Source organism: Borostomias antarcticus (genome assembly GCF_949987555.1).
Source record: "Borostomias antarcticus genome assembly, chromosome: 34".
Taxonomy (NCBI): Eukaryota; Metazoa; Chordata; class Actinopteri; order Stomiiformes; family Stomiidae; genus Borostomias; species Borostomias antarcticus.
The window spans coordinates 3,767,408-3,790,771 of record NC_140267.1 but is presented as its reverse complement, the minus strand read 5'-3'; the positions used below and the strand labels follow the sequence as shown (position 1 = coordinate 3,790,771).

Here is a 23,364-nt window from a genome sequence, read left to right as displayed (position 1 = left end):
AGTACATTAACTTTCATTTATATATACATTATATTCATTTCAGTTCCCGTCCGCTCCTGATAGAAGTAATAACGCAGTACGACAAATGAACACGGCTTAGGAAAAACCAGCTAACGTGCGCTTCTGCCGAGGGCCACGTCGCTGTGTTATGGTGGTGCAAACTGACAAGGTGCCCCGTTGCGGCGCTGGGTTTGTAGGATAATGTCACTGACATGCAGCTGATCCAACCGTACGTCAACCCCAGCTCTTCATAACTGAAGAAGTCAGATTAAATATTCCAGACTGATAGGGAACGTGTTCCAGAGTGAGCTGTAACTAGCCTACAGATGATTTGAACCAAAATGTTGAACTTCCAAATAGAAACCTGATGTAGACTGGATGCCTGTTCCATCATCACACACACAGGGAGGAACTACACTATCAAATACGGGTGTCTGTTCTGACCTTCAATTTACAACCATAATTATCCTTCCTCTGCCGTCAATAAATTCCTGCATCACATACTGTACTGTACACAATCACATGCAAGAATACTTTCACTATGTCAAGTAGGGCCGTGTTCTGATTTGAGATCTTCCAAAGATGGTTTCCGGTCGCACAAACATCCCAAGCCGTTTGTAAATAAAACGAGAATTGAGAAGAACATCGAAATTCTGATTTACTCTACAGAATCTGGCTTGGAAGAAAGTCAGCATGGCGATGTGTACTTTAAAGTCCGAAGCCGCCACAGTGACTATGGACCAAGTTACACAAACGTGACAAATACACCCTCATTCACAAGACAAACGTCAGTCAATACTGTATTCCTTAAATAATAATCTCATCGTAAGACGTTCCTAAAATAAATCCACTATGCTCCTTGATAAAAACTAACATGATTTCAACATGTAGAATTTTCCCAACTGCCCAGGACTGACCGCTTGGAATGATTAGCAGACATTGCCTTGGTTACGACAGCATCTCAAATACCTCTTTTAACGCCAACTGCATGTCTGTACACCGATTGGGTATGCACATACTTAGTAAGGTACATAATCCTATTTCTAACATTATCTACTGTTCTCCATTAAAATAAAATGTTGTGAATGAACATGAGATTACGATGGCCAATTCTACCTCATTGGAGGATATACAATATAACTCTTTCTCAAACCATCTCCGAGACCAAATACTCTAAATTGGAAATATATAAACTATATGTTTTCATATCACTGTACATTGGAGCTGCTATGAGATGATTTTTCTTGTTTGAAAGACACGGCGCCCCCGATATATTTGGACTAAAACTCATCACTGTACATCCTATTCAGCAAACAACATGCAGTACCTAAAAAACAAATAAGTTATTCCCAAGGAATTTGTCTGTCAGAAACTTCTAGATCTACATGAAGCACGGGTATACTTAGCAACATAGTCGACTTTGTATTCTCAAGCTAAATCATACTTGACGAAGTTGGGGTCAAAGGTTGAATCGAGTGTAAAACAGTGCTGTTCTTAATATCCATAATCCACGTGTTTCTTAAATATATATTTTTCCTGACCATAGGGATATTGAAGGGGTCTGTGGGTCAACGAAGCAGAGGCTATGAGACTGAAGCTAGATGGTTCAGCTCTAGTGTTTTGAGAGGTCCACGGTGTGTCAGAGCTGATCTGTGTGTGGGAGGGTCTTTATTTGACCTCCGAGGCGCCGGCCGGGTCCGTGGGTCGCTGGGCGGTCAGCAGGGGCACGGGGGAGCTGGCCTCGATGAGGGCGGGGTTGAGGATGATGGGGAGGGACATGGGGGGCACGCCCACCTGGAGGTGCGAGGCCAGGGGCTGCAGGATGAGGGGCGATTGGCTCGTGGGGGGGGGGGCCGAGGCGGGGGACATCTTGGGCATGGGGGGAGTAGAGGGAGGCACCGGGGACGAACGGTCCATTCCTGAGAGAGAGAGAGAGAGAGAGAGAGAGAGAGAGAGAGAGATGAAGACAGACTGAAATGAAAAAAGCATTCTGTCCCATTTTGGTTCACATAATTAGTCATAGTGTTCACTTATTCAACGATGTATGCCAAAAAAATTACAAAATTCTACTTTTGTTGTAATCTTATATCAAAGTATATAATTTCTTACTTCCTGGAAAACGGTAGGTCACGTGCAATGACGACAACAGGCACCTTAGATTTTAGGCCAATAATCTCACGACATCCACCCGTCAATCAACGCTCTCCTTCTATCGAATCTGTCTCAAGTTCTTAAAACCCGTCCACTTGTCAATGTTCCAATCAAATTCCTCTAAACGCATGTCCCGCCCTCATAGCTTGTTTGCGTCGGAAATACGTCAAACTACGGAAGTTAGATGATCTCAAACGTCCGTTTCAGTGCGACTTTAAGCTTGGTAAAACACAGACATTACTTTGACTCAAACGGAGACACCTCTCATTGATCTGAGACTTGGTTCAGTCCCGACGGGCGGTGTTAGCGTAGCGTAGCTACCGTTGGCACTGGGTGGTCCTGGCGTCGGCTCCTGGGGCGACGCTGGCCTGGAGGTGTTTGGCTCTGGGACGGGGGAGGGGGGCGAGGCCAGGGGGGGTGAGGCCGGGGGGCCGGCGGGCGGGGCGGCCTCCGCCACAGGAACACTGGGGACCGGTTCTACGGACACAAAGATGGACGGGGAGAAACACGACAGCAGATCAAATATGTGAGGATATCTACTAGGGCTGGGTTTAAAAAATCGAGTCATCGATTCTGAATCGATTCTGAATCAAATGATTCAGAATCGATTCATGAAATCTTTTATTTAATGAATGAATGAATAAATGAAGGAATGAATAGTTCATTAATTCATCCAATGATTCATTCATTCAGTCATTTTTGGAAATCAGTATCGATACCCAGCCCTAGTATTGATGTGTTGCATAACTTGGCAGTCATGTAATTAAGGTTGTCCTAATAGCGTCCTACTTCAGTGACTCATCCCTACCGGTGGCTTGGCTGTTGTTAGTCCAGCATTTCTGACTGTGTAGCCAGCCTGAGCCTTTGCTCCGCCCCCCTGCCTTATATGGCTCTGGCCATTCCTCTTAGCCGTTGGTTTGTAAACAAGTTTGCGCGAGTCCCTTACTGCTATCTAGTGGTAAAATAAAATCAATGAGTGCAGCTTTAAATGCCATTCTGGGTACCTGGGATGACGGTCTGTTTGAAGAGCTCCTCGCGGAGGTGGGGCAGGAAGCAGTCGATGCGTTCCCAGGTGATCTCCCACAGGTCAGAGTACCCGGTGCGCGAGTCGGAGCAGTGGAAGATGCCGGCCGTGTCCATGACCAGCAGCATGTTCTTCAGAGACTCTGGGATGGCCTCCAGCTGAGGAGAGACAGACCCCACCAGGACGTTAGAACAACATACCAGGACGTTATAACAACATACCAGGACGTTAGAACAACATTACTACAACATACCAGGACGTAACAACATACTACAACATACCAGGACGTTACAACAACATACTACAACATACCAGGACGCTACAACAACATTACTACAACATACCAGGCCGTTATAACAACATACTACAACATACCAGGACGTTACAACAACATACTACAACATACCAGGATGTTACAACAACATACTACAACATACCAGGACGTTACAACAACATACTATAACATACCAGGACGTTACTACAACATTACTACAACATACCAGGACGTTACAACAACATACTACAACATACCAGGACGTTACAACAACATACTATAACATACCAGGACGTTACTACAACATTACTACAACATACCAGGACGTTACAACATACTACAACATAGCAGGACGTTATAACAACATACTACAACATACCAGGACGTTATAACAACATACTACAACATACCAGGCCGTTATAACAACATACTACAACATACCAGGACGTTACAACAACATACTACAACATACCAGGATGTTACAACAACATACTACAACATACCAGGACGTTACAACAACATACTATAACATACCAGGACGTTACTACAACATTACTACAACATACCAGGACGTTATAACAACATACTACAACATACCAGGACGTTACAACAACATACTATAACATACCAGGACGTTACTACAACATTACTACAACATACCAGGACGTTACAACATACTACAACATAGCAGGACGTTATAACAACATACTACAACATACCAGGACGTTACAACAACATACTACAACATAACAGGACGTTACAACAACATACTACAACATACCAGGACGTTATAACAACATACTACAACATACCAGGATGTTACAACAACATACTACAACATAACAGGACGTTACAACAACATACTACAACATACCAGGACGTTATAACAACATACTATAACATACCAGGACGTTACAACAACATACCAGGACGTTACAACAACATTACTACAACATACCAGGACGTTACAACATACCAGGACGTTACAACAACATACAACAACATACTAGGACGTTATAACAACATACTATAACATACCAGGACGTTACAACAACATACTACAACATACCAGGACGTTACAATAACATACTGCCACTAACTCTGGTCAAGGTTGATGGAAACCTGTTTATAAACTAAGGTTATATAGTATAATAACGAAATTCGCCCCATAGAGAGCGTTTATGTGGGAGGGGCTACTTGCCTTGACAGACAAACACCTTCAGCCAATGAGCGTTCAGCAAACCTTTGCCAAATCCAGTCGGAAGAACGGCAAAAACGTATTCCACCGAGAAACTCCGCTAGTGCATACTCTTGTTCTTGTTTAAGTGTTGTGATTAAGTCTATTTCTGCAATAACTGCACTTATAGCTGCGTTTATTCTTCTAACGTTAACGTTAACACTCCTTGCTTTCGGGAGCCGCCATGTTTGTTTAGCGAGCGGCAGGGACACGAACCAATCAGGGGCTGCTTTCCACTGTGGGGCAGGACAGCAGTTAAAACGCAGTCCCTGATTGGCCCGGTGTGGTCTGGATTTTGGCACAATCGCTCTGGAGGAGGCGAAGGCCAGACCGTTCTGCGTTAGCGAAACAGAACGTGAGCTGGCGAGAACGGGAGGGTCGTATCGGGCTAGAACCCCGCCCCCACAGCGCCGTGTTCCCCCTGTGCAAACTAACATCCTGTTTCGGCGGACGCGGCGCGGGCGCGGCCCGTGGGACTCACCAGCAGGTCGCTGGAGCCGGCGTGCATGTACTTGTCCATGAAGTCCAGGATGGTGAGCCACAGGGCGGCGAAGGTGGGCAGGGACAGCAGGGGGGACAGGTGCTGCAGGAAGACCTGGGAGAGAGACCAGGGGGACACGACACAGCAAACTGGGTAAGACAGGGTTAGGGGACATGTGATGACTTGGGGACGAGGGGGGCGGGGTTACAGGCGGTAGAGGACGTGCAAGAGGAGTAATAAGTGACTAAGAGCACTAGATTATGCTCTTAGTCACTTGTTTAGAAAGGAGATGCACTTGTGAGTAGCAGGACACTGAGTTCCCACGCTAAATGTAATTATTGTACTGTAAGTTGCTCTGGATAAAAGCATGTGCTAAATGTGTGTAGTGTAATGTGAAGTACAGTATTCAGACCTTGGACAGCAGGGTACAGGCTCTCATCCTGGTCTCCTCCATCCCGCTGACGTCGGCCGGGCTGATGTTGTCCAGTAGCTTGGTCAGGAGAGGGAACAGCACCTGGGTTCACACACACACACGCACACACAGACACACACACACGCACACACGCACACACACACACACACACACACGCACGCACGCACACACACACACACACACACACACACACACACACAGACACACACACAAATACAGACACATGCGCTCGCACACACACACCGACGCACACATACACACACCAAAGGCAGTTATATATTATTGTCCATCTGCATAAACCCCTGCTCAGCGGCCGATGGAGTCCAGCGGACGCCCTCTCCTCTCTCCTCACCGCTCTCTCCTCTCTCCTCACCGCTCTCTCCTCTCTCCTCACCGCTCTCTCCTCAGCGGTCTCTCCTCTCTCCTCACCTTGTTGAAGCAGGACTCCCACTCAGCAGCGTCCAGCGTCTGCAGGTCGTGCACCAGCAGCGCCCTCTGCAGGTAGGTGAGAGCCTGCATGCGCACCTGCCTCCGCGCATCACAGCACAGCCAGGCGATACCTGGGGAGGGGATTCACACACTGATGAGAACTACAGAGAGGAGGAGGAGGAGGCCCAGCTAACTCTGTTAAACTACAATAACAAGACTCAGCTAACTCTTAACTACAATAACAAGACTCAGCTAACTCTGTTAAACTACAATAACCAAGACTCATCTAACTCTGTTAACTACAATAACCAAGACTCATCTAACTCTGTTAACTACAATAACCAAGACTCATCTAACTCTGTTAACTACAATAACCAAGACTCATCTAACTCTGTTAACTACAATAACCAAGACTCATCTAACTCTGTTAACTACAATAACCAAGACTCATCTAACTCTGTTAACTACAATAACCAAGACTCATCTAACTCTGTTAACTACAATAACCAAGACTCATCTAACTCTGTTAACTACAATAACCAAGACTCATCTAACTCTGTTAACTACAATAACCAAGACTCATCTAACTCTGTTAACTACAATGACCAAGACTCATCTAACTCTGTTAACTACAATAACCAAGACTCATCTAACTCTGTTAACTACAATAACCAAGACTCATCTAACTCTGTTAACTACAATAACCAAGACCTCATCTAACTCTGTTAACTACAATAACCAAGACTCATCTAACTCTGTTAACTACAATAACCAAGACCTCATCTAACTCTGTTAACTACAATAACCAAGACTCATCTAACTCTGTTAAACTACAATAACCAAGACTCATCTAACTCTGTTAACTACAATAATCAAGACTCATTAACTCTGTTAACTACAATAACCAAGACTCATCTAACTCTGTTAACTACAATAACCAAGACTCATCTAACTCTGTTAACTACAATAACCAAGACTCATCTAACTCTGTTAACTACAATAACCAAGACTCATCTAACTCTGTTAAACTACAATAACCAAGACTCATCTAACTCTGTAAACTACAATAACCAAGGCTCAGCTAACTCTGTTTAACTACAATAACCAAGACTCATCTAACTCTGTTAACTACAATAACCAAGACTCATCTAACTCTGTTAACTACAATAACCAAGACTCATCTAACTCTGTTAACTACAATAACCAAGACTCTGATATGGCTGTCATGACAACCAGAACATGTCTGATATGGCTGTCATGACAACCAGAACATGTCTGATATGGCTGTCATGACAACCAGAACATGTCTGATATGGCTGTCATGACGACCAGAACATGTCTGATATGGCTGTCATGACAACCAGAAAGTGTCTGATATGGCTGTCATGACAACCAGAAAGTGTCTGATATGGCTGTCATGACGACCAGAACATGTCTGATATGGCTGTCATGACAACCAGAACATGTCTGATATGGCTGTCATGACAACCACAACATGTCTGATATGGCTGTCATGACGACCAGAACATGTCTGATATGGCTGTCATGACAACCAGAACATGTCTGATATGGCTGTCATGACAACCACAACATGTCTGATATGGCTGTCATGACAACCAGAACATGTCTGATATGGCTGTCGTGACGACCAGAACATGTCTGATATGGCCGTCATGACAACCAGAACATGTCTGATATGGCCGTCATGACAACCAGAACATGTCTGATATGGCTGTCATGACGACCAGAACATGTCTGATATGGCTGTCATGACGACCAGAACATGTCTGATATGGCTGTCATGGTAACATGGTTCCGACCTTGCAGCAGGGGACACCAGCAGCTGGTCCACAGGGTCTGGGAGTCGGCCTCGATCTTCTGCCCGCCCGCCCCCAGGTGGCGCTGTTCCTCTGCCCAGGAGCTGTAGATGCTGGCGGCGCGCGTGTGCAGGGTGTGCATCAGGTCCAGGAGCTGCGCCGGGAGGTCACGTGTTAACGCCTCGCCGTTCAGGATACAGATCAAAGCACTGTGGGGGGTCTGGTCACTGAGTGACACCTCGTTTCTTACAGCCCTCTTTAGAGAGTCGATTGACAGTGAATGCAACCGTTTAAGAGCAGTTATGTATCTCAGATTAAGCAGGTCTGCCAGATTAAAGGGATAGCCCGAAATCCCGGCTATGCCTTTAAATGAGTTCTAAGGGAATAATAACAGTACGGCTGACAGGTTGACAGACTCATGCTGTAAAAACCTGTTTTGATATGAATCTGAGGGGATTAGTGTGAGGAAAACTGCCTCTTCAGGGAGCAGGGAACAGAGGTGAAACCAGCTAAGAGCTGGGGTGCGCCTTTTCGCCCCCCAACAACACCGGCGTAACATCGCCTCCGTCGCCATGACAACCACACAATGACGGACGCGTGGGGACAGGCCCGGTCCCGTCAGTGGCGGTATAGACTGGTGTGTGTAGAGAGAGAGGAGACGCCGCCCCATCCACCTCATGAGCACAGCGCACCTGGGAAGGCATTCAGGAGAGCTCAACGCCCTACCGAGCTAAACACGCCATGGACAGACCTGATAGGGCTCTGAACATCTGTCCAACACCGCCATCTACATTGTGGTTTCTGTCTGTATAAAGTAGGGTTGAGACTAAGATTGTGTTTCCTGTCTGTATACTGTGTAAAGACTGTAAGGTTGTGTTTCCTGTCTGTATTTAAAGACTAAGGTTGTGTTTCCTGTCTGTATTTTATATAAAGCCTGTAAGGTTGTGTTTTCTGTCTGTATATAAAGACTAAGGTTGTGTTTCCTGTCTGTATATAAAGAGTAAGGTTGTGTTTCCTGTCTTCATATAAAGACTGTAAGGTTGTGTTTCATGTCTGTATATAAAGACTAAGGTTGTGTTTCCTGTCTGTATATAAAGAGTAAGGTTGTGTTTCCTGTCTGTATATAAAGATTGTAAGGTTGTGTTTCCTGTCTGTATATAAAGACTGTGAGGTTGTGTTTCCTGTCTGTATATAAAGACTAAGGTTGTGTTTCCTGTCTGTATATAAAGACTGTAAGGTTGTGTTTCCTGTCTGTATATGAAGCCTAAGGTCGCGCCCTCCCTGCCTCTGGGACAGAGCACACAGGTATAGAGGGTAAAGAGGTCTGAGGTACTTACGTTCTCACTAACCTGTAAAGACACCGTGTGGTAGCTGGCCGGCACGCCCTCGTCCTCCTCCTCGTCGCTGTGCGAGCGCGAGGGCCGCTGGCTGGACGCCTTGGCGCGGCGGGCCACGCCCTCCTTCTCCCGGCCGCCGCCCGCCTTCCTCCTCAGCCGGGACTTGGAGGAGTCGTACTTGTGGCTCTTCTTCTTCTCGTGACACCGGAAGCCTGTGGAAGAGGGGTGCAGTGGGCATACAATACATTTAGGCTGAGTCTTAGTCTGTTTATATCATTTATCTGTGCAGCTTGTGGAAGTGACAAGATAATGGCAGTTAAACTACTTGCTCAGTTTGCTCGCCTCCTCAAGTTTACTTTTGTCAAAGTTTGTCAAAACTAGTTCTGATACCCGTTGGAGCAATCGGTATTTGCCCATTTAGTCCACTGTGGGCAGCTGGAAGGGGCGGGGTTCTATTCAGAGCAGTGTTGCTATTGGCTGGCGGCTCCGATCAGTATTTTATGTTCAAATGATCCAAAATGTAAATTAATGAAGTCCCGCTCACGGTCTGTCCAGGACCTGCGGATACCCACGCCAAATATGAACGCTGTCAGGCCGAGAGTGGCTCATTTATGCGTTTGATGTGTTCGACGTTTAATAAATGAGGGGGAGTGGAAGCCTGAAGACTGTGGTGGTCCTGATTATTGCGAGTTAATTTCCCCCAATAAAATACTTCTTTGATGGACTATTCAAAGTCCGACAGACGCCTTTCTCAGCCCGACGGTTATTACCCATAAGACACCTCCTTGAAACACACTCCAAGAACAACAGCCCGTCTTGAAAATAGCCCCGACAATATGGTGAGTTACCAAGACGTCCCTTTCATCTTAAATCTCCACAGGCAACAAAAGTCGACGTTCGCCCTACTCCGATTTACCAACAGCGGGTTCCAGGTGGCGTGTGCTGGCCGTCGGTTTCCTGTCTAGATTAGAGTCACTCTGAACGCGGGCCTGTGATCGACCTGACTGTACTATGTGCGCGTCTAAAGCCGCGTTGACAGCGCGTATCCAAGGACCCCGGGGGCGACGGGGGAGAGATGAAAAGGCCCAGCGCGGTGCCAGAGCTAAAGTGCACCGACGCAATTTCCCATCTAATCCCTGTATTACTGCAGAGAGGATCAGAAACAGACAGGATGAATAGAGAGAGACACAGACAGGACGAATATATATACAGTATGAATGTATATATATATATATACTGTATAGAAAGAGAGAGAGAGAGAGAGAGAGAGAGAGGGGGGGAGAGAGAGGGAGAGAGACAGAGGTGACAGTTGTTAACTAATGGGACTGGCGTGGGGAAGCTGCTGAGCTAGGCTAGTGTAACAGGCTGAGCTAGGCTAGTGTAACAGGCTGAGCTAGGCTAGTGTACCAGTCTGAGCTAGGCTAGTGTAACAGGTTGAGCTAGGCTAGTGTAACAGGTTGAGCTAGGCTAGTTTAACAGTGTGAGCTAGGCTAGTGTAACAGTGTGAGCTAGGCTAGTGTAACAGTGTGAGCTAGGCTAGTGTAACAGGTTGAGCTAGGCTAGTGTAACAGTTTGAGCTAGGCTAGTGTAACAGGGTGAGCTAGGCTACTGTAACAGGGTGAGCTAGGCTAGTGTAACAGGGTGAGCTAGGCTAGTGTAACAGTTTGAGCTAGGCTAGTGTAACAGTCTGAGCTAGGCTAGTGTAACAGTGTGAGCTAGGCTAGTGTAACAGGGTGAGCTAGGCTAGTGTAACAGGCTGAGCTAGGCTAGTGTAACAGGTTGAGCTAGGCTAGTGTAACAGGCTGAGCTAGGCTAGTGTAACAGTTTGAGCTAGGCTAGTGTAACAGGCTGAGCTAGGCTAGTGTAACAGTTTGAGCTAGGCTAGTGTAACAGGGTGAGCTAGGCTAGTGTAACAGGCTGAGCTAGGCTAGTGTAACAGTGTGAGCTAGGCTAGTGTAACAGGGTGAGCTAGGCTAGTGTAACAGGGTGAGCTAGGCTAGTGTAACAGGCTGAGCTAGACTAGTGTAACAGTCTGAGCTAGGCTAGTGTAACAGTGTGAGCTAGGCTAGTGTAACAGTGTGAGCTAGGCTAATGTAACAGTCTGAGCTAGGCTAGTGTAACAGTCTGAGCTAGGCTAGTGTAACAGGCTGAGCTAGGCTAGTGTAACAGTGTGAGCTAGGCTAGTGTAACAGGCTGAGCTAGGCTAGTGTAACAGTCTGAGCTAGGCTAGTGTAACAGGCTGAGCTAGGCTAGTGTAACAGTCTGAGCTAGGCTAGTGTAACAGTCTGAGCTAGGCTAGTGTAACAGGCTGAGCTAGGCTAATGTAACAGTCTGAGCTAGGCTAGTGTAACAGTCTGAGCTAGGCTAGTGTAACAGGCTGAGCTAGGCTAATGTAACAGGCTGAGCTAGGCTAGTGTAACAGGCTGAGCTAGGCTAGTGTAACAGGCTGAGCTAGGCTAGTGTAACAGTCTGAGCTAGGCTAGTGTAACAGTCTGAGCTAGGCTAATGTAACAGGCTGAGCTAGGCTAGTGTAACAGGCTGAGCTAGGCTAGTGTAACAGGCTGAGCTAGGCTAGTGTACCAGTCTGAGCTAGGCTAGTGTAACAGGTTGAGCTAGGCTAGTGTAACAGGTTGAGCTAGGCTAGTTTAACAGTGTGAGCTAGGCTAGTGTAACAGTGTGAGCTAGGCTAGTGTAACAGTGTGAGCTAGGCTAGTGTAACAGGTTGAGCTAGGCTAGTGTAACAGTTTGAGCTAGGCTAGTGTAACAGGGTGAGCTAGGCTACTGTAACAGGGTGAGCTAGGCTAGTGTAACAGGGTGAGCTAGGCTAGTGTAACAGTTTGAGCTAGGCTAGTGTAACAGTCTGAGCTAGGCTAGTGTAACAGTGTGAGCTAGGCTAGTGTAACAGGGTGAGCTAGGCTAGTGTAACAGGCTGAGCTAGGCTAGTGTAACAGGTTGAGCTAGGCTAGTGTAACAGGCTGAGCTAGGCTAGTGTAACAGTTTGAGCTAGGCTAGTGTAACAGGCTGAGCTAGGCTAGTGTAACAGTTTGAGCTAGGCTAGTGTAACAGGGTGAGCTAGGCTAGTGTAACAGGCTGAGCTAGGCTAGTGTAACAGTGTGAGCTAGGCTAGTGTAACAGGGTGAGCTAGGCTAGTGTAACAGGGTGAGCTAGGCTAGTGTAACAGGCTGAGCTAGACTAGTGTAACAGTCTGAGCTAGGCTAGTGTAACAGTGTGAGCTAGGCTAGTGTAACAGTGTGAGCTAGGCTAATGTAACAGTCTGAGCTAGGCTAGTGTAACAGTCTGAGCTAGGCTAGTGTAACAGGCTGAGCTAGGCTAGTGTAACAGTGTGAGCTAGGCTAGTGTAACAGGCTGAGCTAGGCTAGTGTAACAGTCTGAGCTAGGCTAGTGTAACAGGCTGAGCTAGGCTAGTGTAACAGTCTGAGCTAGGCTAGTGTAACAGTCTGAGCTAGGCTAGTGTAACAGGCTGAGCTAGGCTAATGTAACAGTCTGAGCTAGGCTAGTGTAACAGTCTGAGCTAGGCTAGTGTAACAGGCTGAGCTAGGCTAATGTAACAGGCTGAGCTAGGCTAGTGTAACAGGCTGAGCTAGGCTAGTGTAACAGGCTGAGCTAGGCTAGTGTAACAGTCTGAGCTAGGCTAGTGTAACAGTCTGAGCTAGGCTAATGTAACAGGCTGAGCTAGGCTAGTGTAACAGGCTGAGCTAGGCTAGTGTAACAGGCTGAGCTAGGCTAGTGTAACAGTCTGAGCTAGGCTAGTGTAACAGTGTGAGCTAGGCTAGTGTAAAAGGCTGAGCTAGGCTAGTGTAAAAGGCTGAGCTAGGCTAGTGTAACAGGCTGAGCTAGGCTAGTGTAACAGGCTGAGCTAGGCTAGTGTAACAGGCTGAGCTAGGCTAGTGTAACAGTCTGAACTAGGCCAGTGTAACAGGCTGAGCTAGGCTAGTGTAACAGGCAGAGCTAGGCTAGTGTAACAGGCTGAGCTAGGCTAGTGTAACAGTCTGAGCTAGGCTAGTGTAACAGGCTGAGCTAGGCTAGTGTAACAGTCTGAGCTAGGCTAGTGTAACAGGCTGAGCTAGGCTAGTGTAACAGGCTGAGCTAGGCTAGTGTAACAGGCTGAGCTAGGCTAGTGTAACAGGCTGAGCTAGGCTAGTGTAACAGTGTGAGCTAGGCTAGTGTAACAGTCTGAGCTAGGCTAGTGTAACAGGCTGAGCTAGGCTAGTGTAACAGGCTGAGCTAGGCAAGTGTAACAGTGTGAGCTAGGCTAGTGTAACAGGCTGAGCTAGGCTAGTGTAACAGTCTGAGCTAGGCTAGTGTAACAGTCTGAGCTAGGCTAGTGTAACAGGCTAAGCTAGGCTAGTGTAACAGGCTGAGCTAGGCTAGTGTAACAGGCTGAGCTAGGCTAGTGTAACAGGCTGAGCTAGGCTAGTGTAACAGGCTGAGCTAGGCTAGTGTAACAGGTTGAGCTAGGCTAGTGTAACAGGCTGAGCTAGGCTAGTGTAACAGGCTGAGCTAGGCTAATGTAACAGGTTGAGCTAGGCTAGGGTAACAGGCTGAGCCAGGCTAGTGTAACAGTGTGAGCTAGGCTAGTGTAACAGGTTGAGCTAGGCTAGTGTAACAGGCTGAGCTAGGCTAATGTAACAGGTTGAGCTAGGCTAGTGTAACAGACTGAGCTAGGCTAGTGTAACAGTGAGCTAGGCTAGTGTAACAGTCTGAGCTAGGCTAGTGTAACAGGCTGAGCTAGGCTAGTGTAACAGGCTGAGCTAGGCTAGTGTAACAGTGTGAGCTAGGCTAGTGTAACAGGCTGAGCTAGGCCAGTGTAACAGGCTAAGCTAGGCTAGTGTAACAGTCTGAGCTAGGCTAGTGTAACAGGCTGAGCTAGGCTAATGTAACAGGCTGAGCTAGGCTAGTGTATCAGTCTGAGCTAGGCTAGTGTAACAGGCTGAGCTAGGCTAGTGTATCAGTCTGAGCTAGGCTAGTGTAACAGGCTTAGCTAGGCTAGTGTAACAGTCTGAGCTAGGCTAGTGTAACAGGCTGAGCTAGGCTAGTGTAACAGTCTGAGCTAGGCTAGTGTAACAGGCTGAGCTAGGCCAGTGTAACAGGCTGAGCTAGGCTAGTGTAACAGTCTGAGCTAGGCCAGTGTAACAGGCTGAGCTAGGCTAGTGTAACAGTCTGAGCTAGGCTAGTGTAACAGGCTGAGCTAGGCCAGTGTAACAGGCTGACCAATTGGGAGTAGCCAATACCGTTGCACACCAGCAGAGGGCAGTAGAGACTGCTCATAAACCTGCCCCGCTCACTTCACCACCTGGCTGTGATTCTTTGAGCTGAATCAGCAGAATTACAAAGCTGTTGGATGGTTTTGGGGGGAAATCATTGAGGGAAAAAGTACAAATCTGTCCAGGACGGCCTTAATACTCCTAATGGAAAGCAGAGTTAATTTTGTAATGTCTGTGTTTCATTCGGCCCTGCCGTGCTGAGCCATCTGCAGAGTCTGACTAGGTATTAAAGAGTAAACACTTCCATGTGCTCTTGTGGCCGGTGCAGTGCCATGTGTGAGGTTCGGTCTCTATTCCATTTCTACCACTTTTTTTTCCCAGGTAGCTGTTATTTTTCATATATGTCCAGGGACTGCTGGCTTTAGCTAACTCTGGCACATCTATTGATTGATTGATTTTATTTATTTTTAAGACAGGGACAAGGTACAGTAGACATTTACCCTATAGAATAGGGAGAGATGCACTGTACAAGGTTATAGCTAAAACAGCTCATTTCCACCCGCAGTCCCTGGGCAAATAAATATACAGTCTTAAAATAGTGGGGCAAATAGTATACAGTAGGAGAGTTACATACATAGAAGGAATACAAAAAAGTTATGTAGCAAAGATTTCACTACTGCCTTGTTTATTAATGTGCACTGTCCCTGTTAAATAAATACATAAAATAAAACTAATAAAATAGATACTTATAGAACCGACATTATTTTGATAACGGTCATGTTTATAAAAAAAAATAAAAAATAAAAAAATTACTGTCTAGTCTATTTAATTTTGTTGTTTTTGGTTGGAAAGCTAATTCACAACACAGAAAGCAAAATCAAGTTAAAAAATTGTGTCAGTCTGGTGTTTTGGATCCTCATATTATATTTATATATAATAGTATACATAATACTTTTCCCCTTTTTTTTCATATAACAAAAATGGAAGTATTGAAGAACCCACTCAATACTAACAAAAACAGTGTTTTTGTTAGGAATTTGTCTGAGTAATATATTCTTATTCTGTTAATTATTATTCAATGCATGGCACATCATTTGAAAGCTTACAATTCATAATGAAAAATGAACTTCCTGATTCAGATTCTGATTAAAGACCAAAATACTGGTCACAAATGTATGAAACAGGGACAAACCTCCGTTCAGGCTGGCCTCCACAAACACGCGGATGGCTTTGACGCACAGCTCGAAGTTCTCGGGCGTGACGTGCGCCGCGTCCCTGACGATGAAGGACAGCGACTCCACGCACTTGATGAGCGACTTGGTGTCGTGCTGGCACATGTCCTGGCCCAGCGTCAGGCTGTACTGGTTCACCAGGGGGTTGCCGAGGGGCTTGGAGCCCGCCGCCGCCGACGAGTAGGGCTTCTCTAGGTCGTCTTTACCAACCTGGCAACCCAGAGTGGAACATGTGAGACGTGGAGGGATGAAGGTGCTGAGAGACCTAGCCTCATCGGTATGTTGATCAAGCATATGAGGTACAGAAGCAGTGACACCTTAATTAAATACATTAATTATGCAAAAAAGTAACTTTTTTTATGTGAATTAATCAAAATTTTTTGTGTGTGTACCGTGTTTGTACCGCACGTGCACCGGATAACTACTCACCACCAGCCAGCCGCTGCTGGCCACGTCCACATCGGTGAGAGAGCGTGGTGTCCTGGCCTTGGCATGTTCCGTGTAGATCTCCGAGTCCGAGGTGTAGCCGCGGTCCAGCGTGACCTCGCTGGGGTGGTGGGAGGACAGCTCGCTGTCAGACTGAGCTCCTGGACAGACATAAACTACATCAGATCATCAGAGTCAGACTGAGCTCCTGGACAGAGATAAACTACATCAGCTCATCACAGAGTCAGACTGAGCTCTTGGACAGACATAAACTACATCAGATCATCAGAGTCAGACTGAGCTCCTGGACAGATATAAACTACATCAGATCATCAGAGTCTGACTGAGCTCCTGGACAGACATAAACTACATCAGATCATCAGAGTCTGACTGAGCTCCTGGACAAGAAAAACTAAATTAGGTCATGACACAGGCTCCATTTCTATGCAGACTCGTTTTGACACACCAAAAATCAAGATTGCAGTACATGGTGCATTTGATTGGTCATAAGAGATCTTTCAAAAATGTTACATGTGTTCCCAACAGTCAAGAAAACGCTAAGTGGAGTCAACACAATGGCTGCATGAGTCTCAGCAGCTATGCCCAACACAGTGCAGTACTCGTGTTGTGTGTGTGTGTTCTGACCCGTGTCTGGTTCGGGGTTAGGGTTGTGTGTGTGTGTGTGTGTGTGTGTGTTCTGACCTGGGTCAGGGTTCTGTGTGTGTGTGTGTGTGTGTGTTCTGACCTGTGTCTGGTTCGGGGTTAGGGTTGTGTGCGTGTGTGTTCTGACCTGTGTCTGGTTCGGGGTTAGGGTTGTGTGTGTGTGTGTGTGTGTGTGTGTGTGTTCTGACCTGTGTCTGGTTCGGGATTAGGGTTGTGTGTGTGTGTGTTCTGACCTGTGTCTGGTTGGGGGTTAGGGTTCTGTGTGTGTGTGTGTGTGTGTTCTGACCTGTGTCTGGTTCGGGGTTAGGGTTGTGTGTGTGTGTGTGTGTGTTCTGACCTGTGTCTGGTTCGAGGTTAGGGTTGTGTGTGTGTTCTGACCTGTGTCTGGTTCGGGGTTAGGGCTGTGTGTGTGTGTGTGTGTGTGTGTTCTGACCTGTATCTGAGTCCGGGTTGGCCGAGGTCGTCTGGAAGGAGGCGGGCGGCTTGATCCCGGCCCCGATGCACTCCAGCAGGGAGAAGAGCGTGTACCAGTGGTCGGAGCAGTGGATGTTGGCGGCGTTGGTCTTCAGCAGCTCGTGGAGACCGTACGCCACCTCCCGGCTCACGCGGGACAACACCTGCGGCTTCATCATCAACAGCAGGCGCAGGGACAGCAGCACCTGGAGGTCGTAAATGGTAAATGGACTGCACTTATATAGCGCTTTTCCACCTTAGCGGCACTCAAAGCGCTTTACAATGACCTCTCATTCACCCATTCACACACACATTCACACACCAATGGCGGTAGCTGCCATGCAAGGCGCTAACCTGCTCATTGGGAGCAATTTGGGGTTAGGTGTCTTGCTCAAGGACACTTCGACATGTGGACAGTCAGAGCTGGGATTCGAACCACTGACCCTTCGATCACTGAACGACCCGCTCTACCAACTGAGCTACAGCCGCCCCGTCGTACCCTTCAATCCGCGACCGGCGCCTCTCATTCACTGCTTGTCAACTGTTCTCTGTTCTATTCGACTAGATAAGCGCTATTCCAGAGTTGTGAGTTGATAGGGAAGGTTTCTCTAGTTGAATTCCCAGGAAAAGCAATATTGACGTCGTCAGCTGGTCAGAACATAAGCTGTGTTGGGAATCGCTCCCTCGTTCCCTCACTCCCTATATAGGGTTCACCATGTAGTGAACTACCTAGGGAACGGAGAAAACGTAGGGTACATGCACTGTTCCCTGCAAATCAAGGTGAATTGTGGGTAATAAACAGTGGACTATATAGGGAACGAAAATTCCGTGGAGAATTCGGACACTACAAACATGGAGAAGCAGCATTCAGTTTTTATGCTCCACATATCTGGAACAAACTTCCAGAAGACTGAAGGTCTGCTGCAACTCTTGGTTCTTTTAAAACAAGCCTGAAGACTTTTATTTTTGCCACTGCTTTCTAAGAGGAGCTATGTTTACCAGTATACTGCACTGTAACTTTTATTCCTGTATTCTATTTGTCCTGCTTTTTGTTTAAAATGTCTATAATGTCTTGCTTTTTGTTTTAATGCTTTTAATGTCTCATGTAAAGCACCTTGAATTGCCCTGTGGCTGAAATGTGCTATAAATAAACTTGCCTTGCCTTGCCTACAAACAAAATGGCTGACGCCCTATATAGTGCACTGTCCTTGAGACAGACACTGAACCTCAAAATCACCCACGTGCAGAATGGTGGCACAGTACCACCATAGCACTGACGCCTCACAGCAAAAAGGTCTTTCCGTGCGGACTTTAGATGTTCTCCCCGTGTTTGCATTACAGTACGAGATCCACGAGTCCACGGGGTCCAGGGCACGGGTTCAACACGGGTTCAACAACTTGCAACATAAGACCGCTGACGTTCATAGGTACGTCCCCTATTATGATGCACACCTGCGCCAGGCCAGAGATAACGGCGCTCGGAAAGAGATAACAGAGATAATGAAACAGCTGATGTGAGGAGGCGTAGCCCAGGAGGATTATGGGAGCCTGACTCACCCTGAGGAACCCGACAAAAGCCAATATCCAGGTTAGACGCTCGCTGAGACAAAGTTCTCACCTACCGCTCACCTCAATATCATTGAAATAAAAATCTGAATCACTCAATAAAAAAAATGTCATCCCATGAAGATTTTAAGGGCACTGAGAAGTGGCCGTACATTGAGATTTAAACCAATCAATCAAGAACATTCACATGCACACACCAGACACTGTACTTGCGAACAGATGGCCCTAAGATGGTCTTACCAGAGCAGCTTCATCACTTGTGTCAAACTTAATCCTTTGTTGTTGTGCTGCTGATTGCAGATGAGGAAGATAAGAGATCGCAGGAGCTGCTGACCCCACCTCTCTCTGCTGGACTCAACATCAACCTACATCAGCACATGGCCCAGAACATGTTCTACAACCTTGTGTGTGTGTGTGTGTGTGTGTGTGTGTGTGTGTGTGTGTGTGTGTGAGTGTGTGAGTGTGTGTGTGTATGTGTGTGTGTGTGTGTGTGTACCTGGGAGCTGATATCCTCTCTCCTCAGCAGACGGATGGCCAGTCTAAGGAGTCCCACCACGGCCCGCTCCACCAGGAAGCAGCTCTCGTTGGCGTGGACACACAGGTGACACAGGTGCTCCCTCACCGTCTGCCACACACACGACACGCGGTCCCTGAACACACACGCACACAGACACACACACACAGACACACACGCACGCACACACACACACACACACAGACACATTTGAAAGTTGTCATATCCCTGCCCACAGACCAAATCTGGTGCACTCTAGAACGATGTTTAGACCTGTACCTGTTCTCTAGAACGATGTGTAGACCTCTACCTGTTCTCTAGAACGATGTGTAGACCTGTACCTTCCTCTAGAACGATGTGTAGTCCTGTACCTTCCTCTAGAACGATGTGTAGTCCTGTACCTTCCTCTAGAACGATGTGTAGACCTGTACCTGTCCTCTAGAACCATGTGTAGTCCTGTACCTTCCTCTAGAACGATGTGTAGTCCTGTACCTTCCTCTAGAACCATGTGTAGAACTGTACCTTCCTCTAGAACCATGTGTAGACCTGTACCTTCCTCTAGAACGATGTGTAGACCTGTACCTTCCTCTAGAACCATGTGTAGACCTGTACCTGTCCTCTAGAACCATGTGTAGACCTGTACCTGTTCTCTAGAACGATGTGTAGACCTGTACCTGTTCTCTAGAACCATGTGTAGACCTGTACCTTCCTCTAGAACGATGTGTAGACCTGTACCTGTCCCCTAGAACCATGTGTAGACCTGTACCTGTCCCCTAGAACCATGTGTAGACCTGTACCTGTCCCCTAGAACCATGTGTAGACCTGTACCTGTTCACTAGAACGATGTGTAGACCTGTACCTTCCTCTAGAACGATGTGTAGACCTTTACCTGTTCTCTAGAACGATGCGTAGCAGCATTTCCAGGCAGAACGCGGCGTCCTCCTCATCGTACGTCTCCTCGTCGGGTGTGACCGATATCAGGGCCTGAACACGACATGAACAGTCCAGCTGAAATACTACACAGGCTTCTACCACACTAGAGGCGGTCCGAATCGATGTACGTGGACAGTCTCTGACCCCATTTACACCTGGCATTAAAATGCATCTCGTATCCAGATTGTATCTAGATATGATTTAAAGGAGTAGTAAAGGGGAAATGCATGTTTAGCCCTGTTTTAAAGTTACTTGTGATCATTTACAATGGTTCAGATCAAAACGTTGACAAAACTGTCAAAAAGTCTGATAATTGCTCTACTACCGTTTAGGTCATACAATGGATGTGGGTGGGCATCTTGAAAAATCTTTCAAAAACGTGTTAAACTCTCGATTACAAAGACAAGAAATCCAGGGGTAAACAGGGTCCAAATTCTGACTGGTAATAATAGCCTCATTTCAGGAGCTTATGAGACCCGCGAAACGACGAACGTTACCTTCATCAGTTCCTGTAGAGACTCCAGCTGGAGGAACTTGCTCTCTGTGATCAGCTTCTCCGGGTCACATTGCTGGAGGAGAGATTTCACATTAGAGACAATAGATTTGATTTTCTACTTAACTAGAGTTTTTTTCTATTCACGGAATAGGGGCCTATGCCAACCGAAAAAGGGCCCCTGTTACTTTAAATGAGGAGTCGGGCGGCCATTTTGTTGTTCAGGTGCCTCGTTGACGAGCCACCTTTGAAACGCACAACACAGATCTCCTAGGGCAAGGGTACCCCAACCTCTCAGCCTGTGACCCCAAAAATAACGGTGCCAGAGACTCAAAGTTGAAGCATTAATGTTCGCTTTGCACTAAGAGGCATAACAACAAAAGAACACAATCTATTGCACTACTCTACAATAGCAGCAGCAGCTGTATTATTGTAAATGTAAATACTGTTTTTACCTTTTGTAAACAGTACGGATGATAGTCAATTCGTTTACATGATGTCGCCCTCCCCCACCACCACCACCCCATCACCTCACCACCCCCCACCCCGTCTCGTGACCCCTATTTTGGGGTACGCCGCCGCGGGGATGACACGGAGCGGCGGCGTACCTTGATGCAGAGCATGGCCGCCTGCTTGGCCTCCTGGTTCTCGGTGGACGGCCCCCGGAGGCCGGACTGCTCCGCCCCGCTCAGGGTCAGCCAGTTGACGAAGCTCAGCACCGCCGACTCCCCCCTGTGGACGGACGGGGGAACGCGTCATCGGATGCCCGTTTGGGGAAATGGGCGGGGCGCTTTCAAAAACACTTTGGCGGGCGACCGGATGAACCGTCTATCAACTTCAAGTGCACCTCGCCATCGCCGTCACGCCTAAACCACGCCCGGCGTCGCTGTTAGTATTTCCTCATACTGGACGCTGACTGGCTCGGTCGTCTTTTGACCGAGCCCAAACGATTCTCTATGGAGGGTTCAGAACAAACAACTTGTTTTTTGAAAGATGGGAAAAGTCGTTACCTATTTGATGGCGTCTCTTCTCTTTGTAGGGAAATCTTTCCGCTCGGCTCGACAAAATCCTCCACCTGCATTGAAAAGAGGAAGGGATACTCAGACTCAGCAGCAGGGGGCAGCAGAGCACACACGCCTCCAGCCAACACTCTACCCCAGAAGAAGAATCCGTTTTTTTGAGCTAACGAAGGTAACGGCTATTCTTTTTAACCGATACTTTTATCACTTTTATCATACCATTTCTAGAATGATCCGCCTCAGAAAATATCGGTCACACGTTAATGAGCGCAGGTGCGTCCTCTAGAGCAGGGGTTCGAGACGAAGTGCAGTACAAAATGCAATAACCAGGTGATGAAGATGGACGTTTGTGTGTGTGTGTGTGTGTGTGACGTGGTCCCGACCTCCACCATGGCCTTGGGCAGGAGCTCGGCCCTGAACAGCTGCAGCATGGAGTCCATGATGTTCTTCCAGCCCTCTCGCAGGATGTCGCCGTGCCGGTGCGCCAGGTGGAACACCGTCTTCGCCGCCACCTGCGCCTTCCCGTTACTCCCGAACACCGTGGGCAGGTTCTCCACCGACTGAGGACGCACACACACGCACACACACACACACTGGGGGTCAGTCTACGGCCCGCGGCGGTAGAAGCTGTGAGGTAAACGCCGGCGGTCGTTGTGGAAGGTTTTTGAAACGCGAGCGCTGCTCACCTCGCTGCTGAGGGTGGTGAACTTGCACAGGGAGATGATGAGGTTGTCGAACACGTTGCTGAATCCGTAATGTGCCGCTATCATGGCGCATTTCCTACCGAGAGGAAATGACACATCGTTACACAACCGATCGATTCGATTCCGATTCACAAGGTTCAGAATCGATTATCCCAATTCAATTTGATTCGATTCAATATTGATTCGGTTAGTGTTACTAAAACCTGTTTGTTTTTTTTAGCTGTAACCTTAATTACATGACTGCCAAGTTATGCAACACATCAATACTAGGGCTGGGTATCGATACTGATTTCCAAAAATGAATGAATGAACGAATCATTGAATGAATGAATGAACTATTCATTCCTTCATTTATTCATTCATTCATTAAATAAAAGATCGATTTTGGGTTTCATGAATCGATTCTGACTCATTTGATTCAGAATCGATTCAGAATCAATTAATCGATTAATAAACCCAGCCCTAGTCAAAAACCACAGCCCCGTTCTTTTGAGTTCCGACTCCGACTCCGCCAGGTACTCCCGCTCCGACCCCCGGCGCCCGGCGCCTACCTGAAGCCGGCGATGGCCTTGTGGACGATGGCGTCGTCCAGGCTCTTGTCGAAGACGTAGGAGAGGGCGGCGATGGCGGGGCCCCAGATCATGGTGAACAGGTCGTGGTCGTAGCTGGCGGCCGGCACGTGGAGGAAGACGCCCTCGGGCGTGGCGCCCCGGTGGAGCAGCACGCTCCACACGTAGTTCTCCTTCACCAGGCCCGACTGCTCGTCCGGCATCACGATCTCCTCGTTCCTGATTGGCCGGGGGAGGGGGGGGGGGGGGGGGGGCTTTAGCTCAGTTGGTAGAGTGGGTCGTTCAATGATTGAAGGGTCAGTGGTTTCGAATCCCAGCTCCGACTGTCCACATGTCTAAGTGTCCTTGAGCAAGACACCTAACCCAAATTTGCTCCCAATGAGC

At 47.5% G+C, this 23,364-nt stretch overlaps 1 protein-coding gene across 1 annotated transcript in view; it reads right to left on the bottom strand.

The window, feature by feature from the left end:
* Positions 1-23,364, bottom strand: part of gbf1 (golgi brefeldin A resistant guanine nucleotide exchange factor 1) — a 106,253-nt gene continuing 82,889 nt past the window's right edge. The window contains exons 22-40 of the mRNA XM_084460909.1: positions 22,963-23,199; positions 22,394-22,487; positions 22,091-22,267; positions 21,699-21,763; positions 21,297-21,420; positions 20,693-20,764; positions 20,152-20,246; positions 19,245-19,398; positions 17,163-17,388; positions 16,070-16,227; positions 15,601-15,850; positions 9,196-9,395; positions 7,850-8,000; positions 6,030-6,160; positions 5,580-5,681; positions 5,168-5,281; positions 3,156-3,333; positions 2,473-2,628; positions 1-1,919 (exon numbers count right to left, since the gene is read on the bottom strand). Coding sequence (XP_084317035.1) covers positions 1,669-1,919; positions 2,473-2,628; positions 3,156-3,333; positions 5,168-5,281; positions 5,580-5,681; positions 6,030-6,160; positions 7,850-8,000; positions 9,196-9,395; positions 15,601-15,850; positions 16,070-16,227; positions 17,163-17,388; positions 19,245-19,398; positions 20,152-20,246; positions 20,693-20,764; positions 21,297-21,420; positions 21,699-21,763; positions 22,091-22,267; positions 22,394-22,487; positions 22,963-23,199 — 2,935 coding nt within the window. The 3' untranslated portion in view covers positions 1-1,668. The remainder of the gene's footprint in view (positions 1,920-2,472; positions 2,629-3,155; positions 3,334-5,167; positions 5,282-5,579; positions 5,682-6,029; positions 6,161-7,849; positions 8,001-9,195; positions 9,396-15,600; positions 15,851-16,069; positions 16,228-17,162; positions 17,389-19,244; positions 19,399-20,151; positions 20,247-20,692; positions 20,765-21,296; positions 21,421-21,698; positions 21,764-22,090; positions 22,268-22,393; positions 22,488-22,962; positions 23,200-23,364) is intronic.